We start from the raw sequence: 13886 nt of genomic DNA, 5'->3' as shown, positions 1-13886 counted from the left end.
TTGGGCCCGAAACCCCCCTCTAAAGTGTGGCTTCCTAAAAGTGCATCTGCTCTGTGGGGAGTAGAGCGCGCCCATGGCTTTGGCCGTGTCAGTGTCTTTCTTTAGTTTGTCTATTGCTGTATCCACCTCCGGCCCAAACAATTGTTGTCCGTTGAAATGCGTATTCAGCACAGCCTGCTGACTCTCTGGCTTAAATCCGGAGGTACGTAGCCACGTGTCTCCGAATGGTGACCGCTGTGTTTACTGTTCTGGCCGCCGTGTCTGCTGAGTCCACAGCCGACCTTATTTGATTGTTGGAGATGGCTTGACCCTCCTCTACAATCTGTTGGGCACGCTTTTGGAACTCTTTTGGAAGGTGTTCAATGAAATGTTGCATCTCGTCCCAATGTGCCCTGTCGTAACTTGCCAATAGAGCCTGCGAATTGGCAATTCACCATTGATTGGCTGCCTGTGCTGCCACCCTTTTGCCTGCAGCATCGAATTTCCGACTTTCTTTGTCGGGTGGCGGTGCGTCCCCAGAAGATTGTGAGTTTGCCCTTTTCCGGGCTGCTCCCACTACTACTGAATCAGGAGTCAGCTGTTGCGTAATGTACACAGGGTCCGTAGGGGGAGGTTTATATTTCTTTTCCACCCTAGGTGTGATGGCTCTGCTCTTGACTGGGTCTTGAAACACCTGTTTGGTGTGTTTTAACATGCCTGGTAACATTGGCAAACTCTGATATTGGTTGTGTGTTGATGACAGGGTATTGAATAAGAAGTCATCTTCTATAGGTTCTGAATGCAATGCTACGTTATGAAAAGTAGCTGCCCTGGAAACCACCTGCATGTAAGCAGTACTGTCTTCTGGTGGTGATGCCTTGCCGGGTAGCAATCCGGACTATTATCAGAGACTGGTGCATCGTACACATCCCATGCATCTGGGTCATCTTGGCTCATCCCTGTGTCCGTTGGTGAATGCACCACTGGGGGTGTTGCTATTGGGGACATATGCGGTGAGGGCGGTGGTGATGGCTGTGGAGAAAACTGTGGTGGTGTTTTTTCTTTAGCCACTTTTGCTTTTGGCTGCATTTCCGCCTCATGGAATGCGAGCTTCCGCTTCATCTTAATTGAGGGAAGTGTACTTATTTTCCCTGTGTCTTTCTGTATATGGAAACCCCTCTGGGTATGGTCTGGCTCTCCCATCCCAGTTCTTGTTCAAACCTGTGGCCTTGTAGTTGTGAGGAAAGGCCCTGTTCGTCCGTATAGGAGCTTTGTTTCGGCTCCGAGGCTGGGTGTTTCGGCCCCGAAAACTTTTCAGCAGTTTTTTTTGTCTCCGAAGAAACCTTCTTGGATTTCGTTGTGCCGATTTCTCGGTGCCGGATCTGGTCGGAGCCGGTATCTCAGTGCCGAGTATATTCGGTGCCGGTATCTCTACCGGAGTCGGATGTTTTCGGATGCTGTGAGGCCTTTTTCGGTGCCAATGCTTGGTCACCGTGCTTTCGGGTAAAGCCATGGCCTCTCGGTGGTGGCGTCCCCTGGGCCTTCATGATTTTCGAGTGAGTTTTTTTCGGGCTGGTTTACTCATGGTTTGTTGCCTCGTCGGCTGCTCACTCTCGGGCTCGCCCGAGTCCGAATCTGGAATGGAGAATGTCTCCTCTTCTTCGACGTCGGTGTGACCAGTCGTTGTCGACGCCATTTGAAGTCTTCCAGCTCTCTGGTCCCGCAGCGTCTTCTTCGACCGAAATGCCCGACAGGCCTCGCACGTATCCTCTTTGTGTTCGGGGGACAAACACAAATTACAGACCAAATGTTGGTTTGTATAAGGATACTTAGCGTGGCATTTGGGGCAGAAGCGGAATGGGGTCCGTTCCATGAGCCTTGAAGACGCACACGGTCGGGCCGACCAGGCCCCGCCGAGGAGTGGAAGCCATGAAGGGCTGCCGGAGCTCTTCTTTTCTTCGGTGTCGATGTGCTATCACTAACCCGATACCGAGCACAAACAATACCGTCACATTTTCCGATTGTTAACTAACTTTTCCGAACCGAAACACGGAGCGAAGAGGAACACGTCCGAACCCGATGGCAGAAAAAAAACAATCTAAGATGGAGTCGACGCCCATGCGCAATGGAGCTGAAAGGGAGGAGTCCCTCGGTCTCGTGACTCGAAAAGACTTCTTCGAAGAAAAATAACTTGTAACACTCCGAGCCCAACACTAGATGGCAGGCGAACATATATATATATATATATATATATATATATATATATATATATATATATATATATATATATATTTTTTTTTTTTTTTGGGGGGGGATTCAATGAAAAGACAAATAGTGTATGCCCATAAATAACAGACGCAGTAATGGAGAATTATTATTTAGGTATTGATTGGTGTGGAGCTGAAACTTATCAGGTGACTCTGCAAACAGTTTAGACATCATGAGAGAATTAATAAATAATGTTTTAAAATAACCTTTTATATTTGTAATCAATTTCATGCAGCAGAAAATAAAAAAGGTAAGAAAAATGTTTAGCAGTGAGTACTGAAAATGAAAAATGTGACTTATGAGTGAATATTCTTTATTTGAACTTAAGGCGATAATGTGATCAATAGATATATCAGATGAGCTCACCTACGACTTCTATAACGGTCTGAGGAGTAACTACGACCCCTTGTTCGATGTCTACTGTACCGTCTTCTGCTGTGACTTCTAGTATAACTTCGTGACCTACAATTGAAATTCAGTTTTAAATTTAAGCATAAATCAGTGGCAGAACAATATATCCCTATTTAACTGAACAGGCCATATTAAACAAAAACCAGACAAACTATGTAATGTGTAAATCTTTTGAGTCAAATTCTTGGAAACCAGAAAAAGTATGATAGTATTATTAGTCTTAAAATCTGTTATTTTCTTTAATAAAACAATTGTATTGATTTTTGAAGATAAAGAGAAATACACCACAGGGTAAGAGACATGGATCGACAAAGACGGAGATTTGTTACATGCGAATAGTCGTACACCTTGAGAAGTAACCCAACAAGATAGAATCTGTCCTTGCCCGCCATTCTCAAGTCTCTTGTGCCCTTGGGCCCGAAGATGGTCCAAGTCACTGGGAGTATTATTAATTAGCCTTCTACAGAGCTGGGAAACACCCCCTTCTCCATAGCTCCCATCAGCACCTTGGCCTCTAGCGGGCTATATTCTGGTATCATGCCATCGTGTGTTAAATGTATGTGAAGGGCATATGTGAGCTAGAGGTATCTATAAAACTGTGACAGGGAAAGCTGATGGGTAGCCTGTAAGTCCTGAAAGAGTTTCATAGTTCCCCTTCCACACATCCCCCAGCAGAGATAGGCCCAGCAGATCCCACCTCCCAAACCCATGCAAAGCCGCTCATTTCTTCAGACAGGTACCATGCCATAGGGGTGTTTGCTGGGTTACTACATTCTCCCAACGCATATGCCGTAAAGCTGCCCACCAGGCGAGAAACACCTCCCTGGTCACTGATTCTAGGTCACAAGGGAGTATGATCCGTAAAGAAGAGTTAGTATCTGAGGAAAGCTCAAGGCTGTCAGTTCAAGCTGATAAGCCGGGTCTGTCAAGCCTCCGTTAAACCAATCGTGACTGACCAGCAGTTGTGTTGCCATGTAATACAGATGTTGGTGGCCATGCCCATCCCACCTTCGTATGTACCTCTCTGACAGCACTGTACCGCAATGCGGCGTCCAGTGCCACGTTGGAGAAAGGGGGCTGCTGCTTGGTCCAGAGCCCGGAACCACAAGCAAGGGATTGGAAGTGGAAAGTTATGAAGAACATACAAGAACCATGGCAAAATCATAATTTTATATAGGGCCACATGACCCAAAGCAATTACTGGCAGGGATTGCCACCTTGCCAAGTCTGCCTTCGCCCGTGATGCCAGCAGGGTCATGTTTAGGGCCTGCATCAGCTCAGGGAGGAGAGTCAACCAGACACCCAAATATTTAAAGCTCAATCAACAGCTAGGAACCGGATCTTGCCAATCATAGCAGTCACGTGAGGTGGCCAGTGGCACCAGCACCGACTTAGCCGGGTTCATTCGCAAGCCTGATGCTTCCTCGAAGCAGCGCAACAAATGAAGGCTCCGCTGGCCAGTGTCACTGGGGTTTGCCATGTATAATGAAATGTCGTCGGCGTATAACGCCACGCCATCCTCACAACTGTGATGCCATTCCCACCCGTGGTAAATTGGGGTCCATCCTAATCAGGTGAGCTAAGGGTTCAACTGCTAGAGCATAAAGCAGTGGAGAAAAGGACAGCCCAGGCGTGTCCCTTGACAAATGGAAAAGGCGAAAGATAGCGTGTTATTCATCCAAACACAGACTACTGGATTGCTGTACAGAGCTTGGACCATCCGGAGAAATCTTGGCCTCAAGCCTGCCCGGATTAGCACTAAACGCAAGTAGTCCTAATCCACTGTGTCAAAGGCTTTTTCAAAATCAATAAACAGGAGTGCGAAATCAGATGGAATGAGGTGACGTTGAGCAAATGCTACATGGAGACGAGCTATACAATGCTGTTTACTCTGGTTGGTTATAAAGCTGAATTGGTCGGGGTGAATCAGAAGAGGCAGGACCCTCTTGAGGCGGGTCGCGAGAATTTTGGTATCGATTTTTATTTCATTATCAATAAGTGAAATTGGTAGGTAGTCTGCGCAAGACCTGGTCGGCGGCTGTATCTTGGGGATCACCACTATATTTGCCATGTCCATTCCGTCTGGGAAGGAACCAACTTCGGCCACCTGGTGACAGAGGGCCCAAAGTTGCGGTGTTAATCCCTCTCTAAACATTTTGTAGAATTCCAGCAGAAACCCATCGGGCCCAGGAGTTTTCCCCGCCCCCAGTGCCATAATTGCCTCATTTATTTCCTCCCCCATTTTAGGTTCATCAAGGATGTCTATGTCAGTTTGTGACAGCTCTGGGAGGAGGACATCGATCAAAAATTGTCTGGCATGTTCTGGAATAATCATCGAGGAAGCTTTGTATAAGGCACTGTAATAAAAGGCGAAAGCGTTTGCTACCTCTTGTCGCTTGGAGACCACCCCCGTGTTGCTAACGTCGGGGATAATTCTAGATGAGTGATGATGTGATACCAACCAATAAAGCAATTTCCCATTGTTGTCTCCCCACCCATATACACAGGTGGAAGCACGCCATAAGAGTCTTGCTGCTTCCAGAGAGTGGTCTTGTATCTCCTCCCGTATGAGCATGAGTTGCTGATTCAGCTCCTCAGTGGGCTGTGTGGATTGTTTGGCCTCCAGATGGAGAGCTCTTTCTTCCAAACTAGAAGTGTGAAGCCTCTGGGCTTGTTCCTGGGCGTGGACCAGACGCTTCGCAACCCCACTAACCACTGCCTTACACGCTCCCCACAGGGTGCCCGCCAGGGAACCGAGTTCGTGTTTAGGGAAAAGTATTCCTGAATAACTATCTGCAATTGTTGGGTAAAGGGTTTGTGTTGCAAGTACCATGCGTTCTGCCGACACATCGGGCGGTCATCCGAAGAAACAGACCCTAGTACGAGTCGCAGCAGAGTATAATCGGCGATGCCCCTAGAAAGGATCTCAATGTGTTTAAGTCGACTGCAGTCTGTAGCCAGCAACAGAAACAGGGACGCTGGCAGAACGCATACGCACATGACATTGTGTGAGCCCCTCGAGGCCTCCCCGACAGGAGCAGGAACCGCCCCTGGGGATCCCGTTGTTCTTTTGTGATCATCATGGGAAAGGATCTGCGCAGCATCACCGTCACCCCCATTGACCCCTGAACAAACAGCGTGATATAATCTGTCAAAGCCTCTACGCGCTAGAAAAGGACAATGATCTCCTAGTACGTGGGTCTACCGAAGCAGAAGCAAATCAGGTTGGTGGCGGTGGGCATATGTGAAGACGGCTGTGCGCTTGATCTTATCCAAAAGTCAGTTGACGTTCCAAGAGAGAACCTGTATTGGTCCTACCATTTATGTGTACATAAGTTAATAGAACGTTGTGGTCGGGGGTCACACCACCTGCTGCACGAGGTGAGGAAGTGGGGCTATCGCCTCCATGTCTGTCAGGGCATCTTAATAACCAAGGTGTGTGTCTAGAACGCTGTGTGTTTGTAGTAAGAGAAAAGCAAGTAACAACTAACAGCAACAACATGAGCTGCTCACTGGCAGGCATACCCTTGAGCCCTCCAACTCACACCCCACCCCATCCCATACCCCCCCCCCCAAGCATCTTAGCTAACCAGTCATGGTGACCCCTCCATAAAGCCGGATGTATTGATCAATTTCAGTAAATAGTAACATAACAAGAATTTAAAGTGCTGATCTTGTTTCCCCCTTTCCTGTTTCTCCCATTTAGAGCTTTGGACCCTGAGACAGGTCAGAGTCACTGGAGGTGTCCCCCAGACCAGGAAGCAACCCATCCCCTGATGGTTCCATTACTGCTCCTTGAGTCTTGTTTGTGTTCTTTGCTCTGTGGGGGGCTGGATCAGCAGAACCCCCGACGGCCACCATACAGGAGAACCAGGTCGGGACCCCGCCGTCCTCTGCACCTCCCAGACCTGGTACAGTGTCGCTGGCTCTGCAGTCATGAAGATAGGTGCTCCAAACCCAGTGCAGGCGGCCCCCGCTGAAGGCCGCCTCCAGATGTTGTCAACGGAATCTCCTCAGTTAGCCATGACCAGGCTGCCGTAGGAGACTCAAAAAAAATGATTTTGTTGGCGTCTATTACTCTGAGGTGAGCCAGGAAGAGAAGGCAGTATGGTATTTCCATTGCCCTCAGTTTCTGCTTTACCCCTGCGTAAGAGCAGGGTTGTGTTGAACCTCTCAGGTGTAATCCGGGAACAAAAGAACCTTTGCTCCATTGCAGCGCAGCTCACCCTGGTCGCAGGCCGCCTGTAACACTGCATCTCTGTCTTTATAGTTGAAAAATCAAAGAATTACTGGTCTCGGGCAGAAATCCCGGAGGAGGCCTGGTCGGCAACACTCTATGAGCCCGTTCTTTGAAAAACCAAGGTGTGAGGCAGTTCAATAGCACCCAAGATTTAAACCAGTCCTTTAGATAGGAGGCAAGTGAGAAAAACTCAGCGTTTTCAGGGACACCAATTATGCTACTGTTGTTGCGCCGTGATCGATTTTCGGCGTCCTCTGCCCTGCGGTGTAACTCAGATGTTCGCACAAGAAGCTGGGCAACCTGCTTTTTTTAGGGTATTAATTTTGTCTTCCACTTTGGACAGTCTGGATTCTGCCTCCGTGATTCTTGCTGTAGCATTGCGCAGATCCTGATGCACCAGAGCCACGTCCACTCTAACTTCCCAGATTTTTGTCTCTACTGCCGCTTGGTAGGAGTGTATGGCCTGGAGGATGGTGGTCACATCTCCTGGGGCCGAGGTTCCCCTCCCCGTCCCCCACTCCCCAGCCGAGATCGAACCCGGATCTGTGGCAAACTGGTCTATGCGCATCTGCGCTGATGCTGAGCAGGCTGGTTTATCCTTGTCCATTATGGTCCTCAGTTGGTTCTTCTGCCTGTTATAATTGTTTAAAGTGTTTTCCAGAGGGGTGGGGGTGCTTGCTCCAACGTCCATCACCCCTGGGACCAGCTCCAGCCTAGGAGTGGCCCCTCAGAGTCACTCCACTCCGCGGCCTGCAGTCATAGTTCCCCTTCCTCAAACTTGGAGCCACCGCCCAGCTCACCGGGGCCCTCTTCTGTGTCCACTGGTTCCCCGTGGGTCCGCACCGCTGTGCCTTTCACCCCTCCGTGATTGTGCTGCTGCCTCTTCTTCGTTGATTTGCTTCGCAGGTCACCCTGGGTCTGGACCCTCCAGTGTCCCCTTGGGTGCCACAACTCCCAAAGATGGACCTTTGTCGTCACTAGTGGACCTTCCCATAGCTCCAGCTGGGTCACTCAGGACGTGAGGGGAGGGGCTCCATAGTCTCTAACTTAGGGAGGGAACAAACCCCGCAGTCCACTCCTCAGTCTACAGTCACATCCTCCCCACCTCTACTGTCGGAGGCCGCAGGCTCCTCGGGTCCAGTATCCCAGTGCAGCCGTGCTCTTCCATGCGGTCCTGAGCCTCAGCTAGGCATCTGGCTCCAACCCCACTCTCACATTGCGGCACAAAGCCGCTGGACAGGGGCCTCTTCTGCACTCTAGGGCTGCTGCCCCTTTCAGATCTCTGCAGCAGTGGTGCACCCGTCAGCCACCACCTCGGTGGTGGTGGTGGGGGGAGGGGGGGAATAGCTCTCACAGGATCAACTGCCTCAGGGCCCGACCAGGCCCCTAGATCCACTTCCAGACAGGCAGGCCAGAGGCCACCTCCTCTCACTGCCATGGTTCCCAGGCAGCAACACCTCAGCTTGTGTGCTGCCCTGCACCAGGCTACCCATGCCCCTTAGAGCAGCCCGGGGCCGCAAGGTGCCTCAGAGCCCAAGACGGGCAGCCGGGCCCACTCCGTTCTCTTCATTAAGGCACACAGCCACCGGACGGGGTCTGCACTCAGGGGCCGCTGCCCCTATCTCATCTCCCTGGCAGCAGTGCACCCATCAGCCACCGCCTCAGGGGCCACCGCCCTCGCAGGACCAACCGCCTCAGGCCCCGACCAAGCCCCTAGATCCCCCTCCAGACGGCCAGGCGATGCCTCTGTGTGTGCGCGCCCCGCACCGGGCCGCGCCTAGGCCCCCAGGGCAGCTGGGGGCGGCAAGTCACCTCGTCCAGCCACCTCAGCACACCACTTCGTCCCTCTCATCGCTTCAGATGGCCCAGCCTCAGCTGTCCCCAACAGCGAGGGACAGCATTTCAAAGCGTCGAGCAGATGGCGTCTGCTTCGTGGAAGGTCCTCAATTACCCCAGGTACCTGAGGTATAACAAAAAACAGTAGGAGGGGCAGGGGTTTGTAGGGCTTAAACGAAGACGGATGACAGAGGAGTCTGGAGCACTTCTAAAGAGCGACCGCCATCTTGACGCCTCGGTCAAACCCCCCCCCCCTCCCCATCTATTATTCAATACTTTCTGTATCGTTGAATATTCATCAGACAAAGGGTGACTGATTTCCTATCGTACTACGAATGCACCAAACTAACACTAACATCCTTATTTGAATTTTCATTCAAGCAATCACAATCTAACTCATTCTAATTGACACTTGGGGTCATTCCGCCCCCACAATCAATTTATAAAATCAAAAGCGCCTTCCTTGATGCACTCTTACCCAAACCTCTACAGAGAACACTGGGGCCTCACTTTGGGTCCAAATGCAAAAGTTATTTATGCAAAGCTGCTTCCAGCAATTGCTTATGGGTCTGAAATCATGTAAAAGCGTGCCCAGGCTCAGGGATCAACTGATTAGAAACATATACAGACTGGTATTCCACCTAGAGAGACACTGTTCCCCTGCACAAATACAGAGTGTGTCCTAATAAAACAAATTATAGAAAGACAAGGGGCCCTTGCAAAAATCTGTTTTAAGCTAACAGCAGCAAAGGAAAACTCATTAGAACGCCAGTTTGTGCAGATCCCCAACCCAAACATTAATATACCTGCACAAGCTTTTTTGAATCATCCAGGCAGAATCCTCAGATCACGGACTTACGAGTCACCCCTGTTACTTCCACTATATTCAAACATTGCTATTAAAAGAAAACTTTGTAGTGTCTATCATCGATAGAAGACAAACAGCAAATTGGGAAGCGTGCCCATGCTTAGAAGATCATTAACAACTATTCAAAATTCAGGTGACAAACGACTCAGAGCACGTTTTTCAAGAACCTTTAAAAACAAACATTTGCAAACTTTATTGGCTTGTAGGCTTGCTGACCTTAGATTTTGATCCAAAAGGGTTTAGTAAGATGCCCATTAGCCACTCGACTCTGTAAAAATAACAAGGAATCCATTGTCCATTTAGTCTGCACATGACCTGGATTTTTACAGGATAGGTTAATTCTCTTAAAACCATTTTAACTACTGAGGACTTTGTTCTTGTAGGCAAGCAATTACGGTTCGCCATTAAGCACCCAATCTACATCTTGGTGCACGATTCTGGAAATTTATGGTCATTGTGGAAAACAAACTAAACTCTGTACTTTCTGTTGTGTCCTTCTACTTCTAATATAGCCTTAGAACCCGCCTTAGCGGGCTCTACCGGCTATTAAAGGCCCACTCCCGCGTTAAATGCCCGAGCCGAAGGAGAGGTTCTAAGGCTATTAGAACATTCTGCCACTCAGGGCAGAATGTTCTATTAAATAAAACAAATTGCTCACGGAGCCCGAGGGGATTAAAATCCCCAAACACAACCCCCAGATACGAGAACTGGCTCATTCTAAGAACGGTTTCACCACTTAAGCAAATGGGGTGCATTTTGGTATTTTCGGGCCCACAAATCATGTGTCTTAAGACAGATTGGCCTACAAGTCCAGCTCCTCCATAAAGTTGAGATAATCAACTTTTTTAAGGCATTAGAGGTCCTGGCCAATAGCACGGCGTCGTCCTCAAAGAAGAGCCAGCACTGGCCTGTTACTCACAACTGGCATGTCAGCCCCCACATTTCCTAAGACCCGCTCAAGCTTGTTAATATGGAGTAAAAATACAATTGTAGCGAAAACACACCCCTGGCGTACCCCATGCTTAACAGGAAAAGTAAACGTGCAATCATTATTGCTTCCTAATCTAATAGCAGATTTCGGATCCCAATAGAGTCGGCGAAAAAAGCGACGAGGTCAGCCTCCACTTCAAGAGGTCAAATTTCCCCACAGCTTTGACCGATTTATGCAGTCAAATGTGCTGGTCAGATCCATAAATGGCAGGTATATTGAGGAACCTTTGGTGATCTTGCACTTAGCTGTTAGCAGATGAAGACTTAAACATTGCTAAATAGTTCCTAAGCCTTTTCAAACCCTTACTGAACTCGGAAAATGATATTGTTACTAGAAATCCAATCAAGCAAGCAGCCCAAGATAGCCCGCCCAATACTTTTTGTAACTGAATCAAGGAGGAAAATACGACGGTAGCATGCGTGGTCATTCCATCTACCCTTCTTAAACACGAACAATAACTGATTCCCACCAAGATTCAGAAATACTACATTTAGCCGCAGACGTTTGCAAGCAAAGGATCCCAACACTCTAGGTTTTCCTTGAAGAGATCCAAAGGGACCCCATCAGGGCCAGAGGCCTTATTGGTCAGGCTTCTGAATAACATTAAAAATCTCACCCTCTGTGAATGTAATACCCAACAGCAAAGGTAAATCAAGTAACCCTTCTACATCACAACTGACATTAGACAAATATTGCTAAAGTGGTTAACCCATGACTCAGGATTGATGTGGGTAGCTACCATATCAGGGGGACCACCCCACAGCAAGGGTAACCCTGATGGACTTCCAGAGAGCTTGGGTGTCCCTAACTTCACAGGATAACACCAGGTTGTTCCACCTTTCGTCTCGCAGCTCAGCCTTTCCAATTTTTTTGAGCATGTTTGTATTCAGTCCTGCAAAACGTAAGCCCCTGGTCCCTAGGATTAGATTTCAATGCAAGATGCAGCTTGTCCCTGGCAGCTTTATTTGCTCTATCAAGCCAAGACTTCTACCTCCCAATGGTGGATTGGAGAGGTTTACACAGCATACTTCTTATGTAACCAGTAAGGGTTTTAAAGTTAGTAAGAATGATCCAAGGATGCCGACGACCACACATATTGAGCCAGGTGCGCTCATTAATCAAGTGCGTCATCACTCTGGACATGTTAGTCGAATGCCAGACTAAGTGCAGGCCTTCATACTAAATAACCAGAGGCAAATTATTACTATTTTTACTAGAAGTCTTATTACCAATACCAATAGAAAGGGCTAGGGGGATTATGGTCACTGTGTAAAGGGGGATGATCACCCTCTTATCAGCCACCAAGTGACAAACACTCTTTTATATAAAAACTACCCGAGCCACCACCTCGCCCTATGAATGTAGGAATAATAGCTGAGGTATGAGCTGAAATAGCACTAACCAAATTATAAGACAGCAAAAAAGAATATAAAAGGCGACCTCTGGGTACCATGGCATTACCATATGTGCAATCAGCTTCATTCTGGTCAAGCTGAGGAGGCAATGGGAAATCTATCTTTGTGCTAAAATCACCTGCTAGAATCAGACTAAATGGGCCAGGTGAACCCACATGTTTGATTACCAGGGCATCAATTCAAGAAAACAGCCTGTCATGTGAATGACAGACCTATAGGCCCACCTTATCTGGAAATCTTGCATAAATGCATTACCCAGGACTAATGGGTTGATTCTATACACAAGACCCAGTTTAAACCGTGTCCTCCTTTGATTGCCCAGCATCGGATGGAGAAGCAAAAAGATTATAAGAGACATACCCATCAAGGGGGCTATCCCCATGTGACCATGTCTCCTGGAGAAAAACAATATCAAACCCCTTAATGAAGGTGACCCAATCAACACTGCTTAATTTGGAGTTAACACCCACAATGTTACAACTAAGAAATTTAAGTAGGAGGCCCTCATCCTTATCAGGGGTACATGAAGATGTTGCATGCCTAATCAGACCAGGGCGCATTGCGTGCAAGCCAGGAACTGGGGGCCTAGTTTTCCCACGACGTTAAAGATCATTTGAGGGGCAGGGCAACTACAGCCCACTGAGGAAGTAATGGGCAAACCTGGAGCACTTTGGAGAGGTATGACTGGTTTAAGAGGAAGTTGGAAGCGTGGTACAGTGGCAAACTCCTTATCCCAACTGTCAGTACTGGCCTCACATATTGATGCATTAAATATTCAAGTCAGTCAATAACGTAGCGACTCCCTCGAAGGAGACTGCCCAAGTGGTGATCTATAAGGCGACTGCCTGGCACCCTCACCCTAGAGGAAGTACCCCAAGGGAGGAATCTTTATAGGGGCAGTGTATAAGACAAACCTTACCTTGCCTTGCTTGAGAAAATTTCCTCAGCCACTTTTAGTCTACGAAAATTTATAATGATACAGTCCCCCTACAGGAAATGCTAGTACATGCTCTCCCGTCCTTTACGATACCGCTATGCTTTATTTGGGAATTTTGCATCACTACGTACATGCTTGGCAATATGGGCTAAAAACTATTCTCACCTTTCAATGCTAAGGTTGCAACCAGAAGGATCATTTATACTTCCTACTACTTGGAATGTTTTTTTGTTTTTTTTTAAGTAGAGATTACAGTACAAAGCAACAAAAGTTGAGAAAAATCAAATGGCATGAGGCAAATGCCCAATAGGCTGATCCTCTTCTCTCTCAGCCCTCCCCTTTCAGAAGCCGTGGAGTTGTTCCCTTGTAACTCTCTTCGCTCCCCTCCCTCGCACTTAGTCTCTTGGAGAAAAGAAGCATTCCAACCTGAGCAGAAAACACACCAGACCACCACAAACAGGGAAGACAAAAACATACATATACTGTCTTTCATTTTATCAAGGGGCCAGGAACATAGTAAAATGCCATCAGTGTTTACCAGAGTCCTAAACTAAGTTTCTATAATTATCATTTACAAGAGAGCTGATGCACAAGGAAAGCATTAGGAGAGTATCACAACTGCATATATTTAGTTCACACGACTTTACAGGGGGGGTGCAGTAGTTCAGCATGAGAGAAGCTACATAATCAAAGTACGTGGTTCGACAAGCACTGGCAAGGCCAATAGGTCTCCCATATGTGAGAGCTACTGGTATTGTCAGTGTCTTTTAGCTCTGTTGTACAGCAGCGTATCTGTGCTGCATGCTAAAGGTTAGAACAAAAAGGCGCTATAAGACGGCCAGCGCTGTCTGTGCTGCTATACAACGTGGCTAAAAGACATGGTCAAAGCCAAAACCTCTTGTATTAGTTAGGCCTATTGGCTTTGCCAATGCTTCTTAATT

General features: G+C 47.9%; 1 protein-coding gene across 4 annotated transcripts in view; it reads right to left on the bottom strand.

Annotated features, from left to right (window-relative positions):
* Positions 1-13886, bottom strand: part of NKTR (natural killer cell triggering receptor) — a 464854-nt gene that overhangs the window by 151832 nt on the left and 299136 nt on the right. For all 4 annotated transcript variants that reach the window (XM_069211010.1, XM_069211011.1, XM_069211012.1 and 1 more), the window contains one exon: positions 2614-2709. In XM_069211010.1, coding sequence (XP_069067111.1) covers positions 2614-2709 — 96 coding nt within the window. The remainder of the gene's footprint in view (positions 1-2613; positions 2710-13886) is intronic.

The sequence above is a fragment of the Pleurodeles waltl genome, chromosome 10 (assembly GCF_031143425.1).
Source record: "Pleurodeles waltl isolate 20211129_DDA chromosome 10, aPleWal1.hap1.20221129, whole genome shotgun sequence".
NCBI classification, from domain to species: Eukaryota; Metazoa; Chordata; class Amphibia; order Caudata; family Salamandridae; genus Pleurodeles; species Pleurodeles waltl.
Note: the sequence above shows the minus strand (reverse complement) of the source record. Positions and strands in the feature narration are given on the sequence as shown.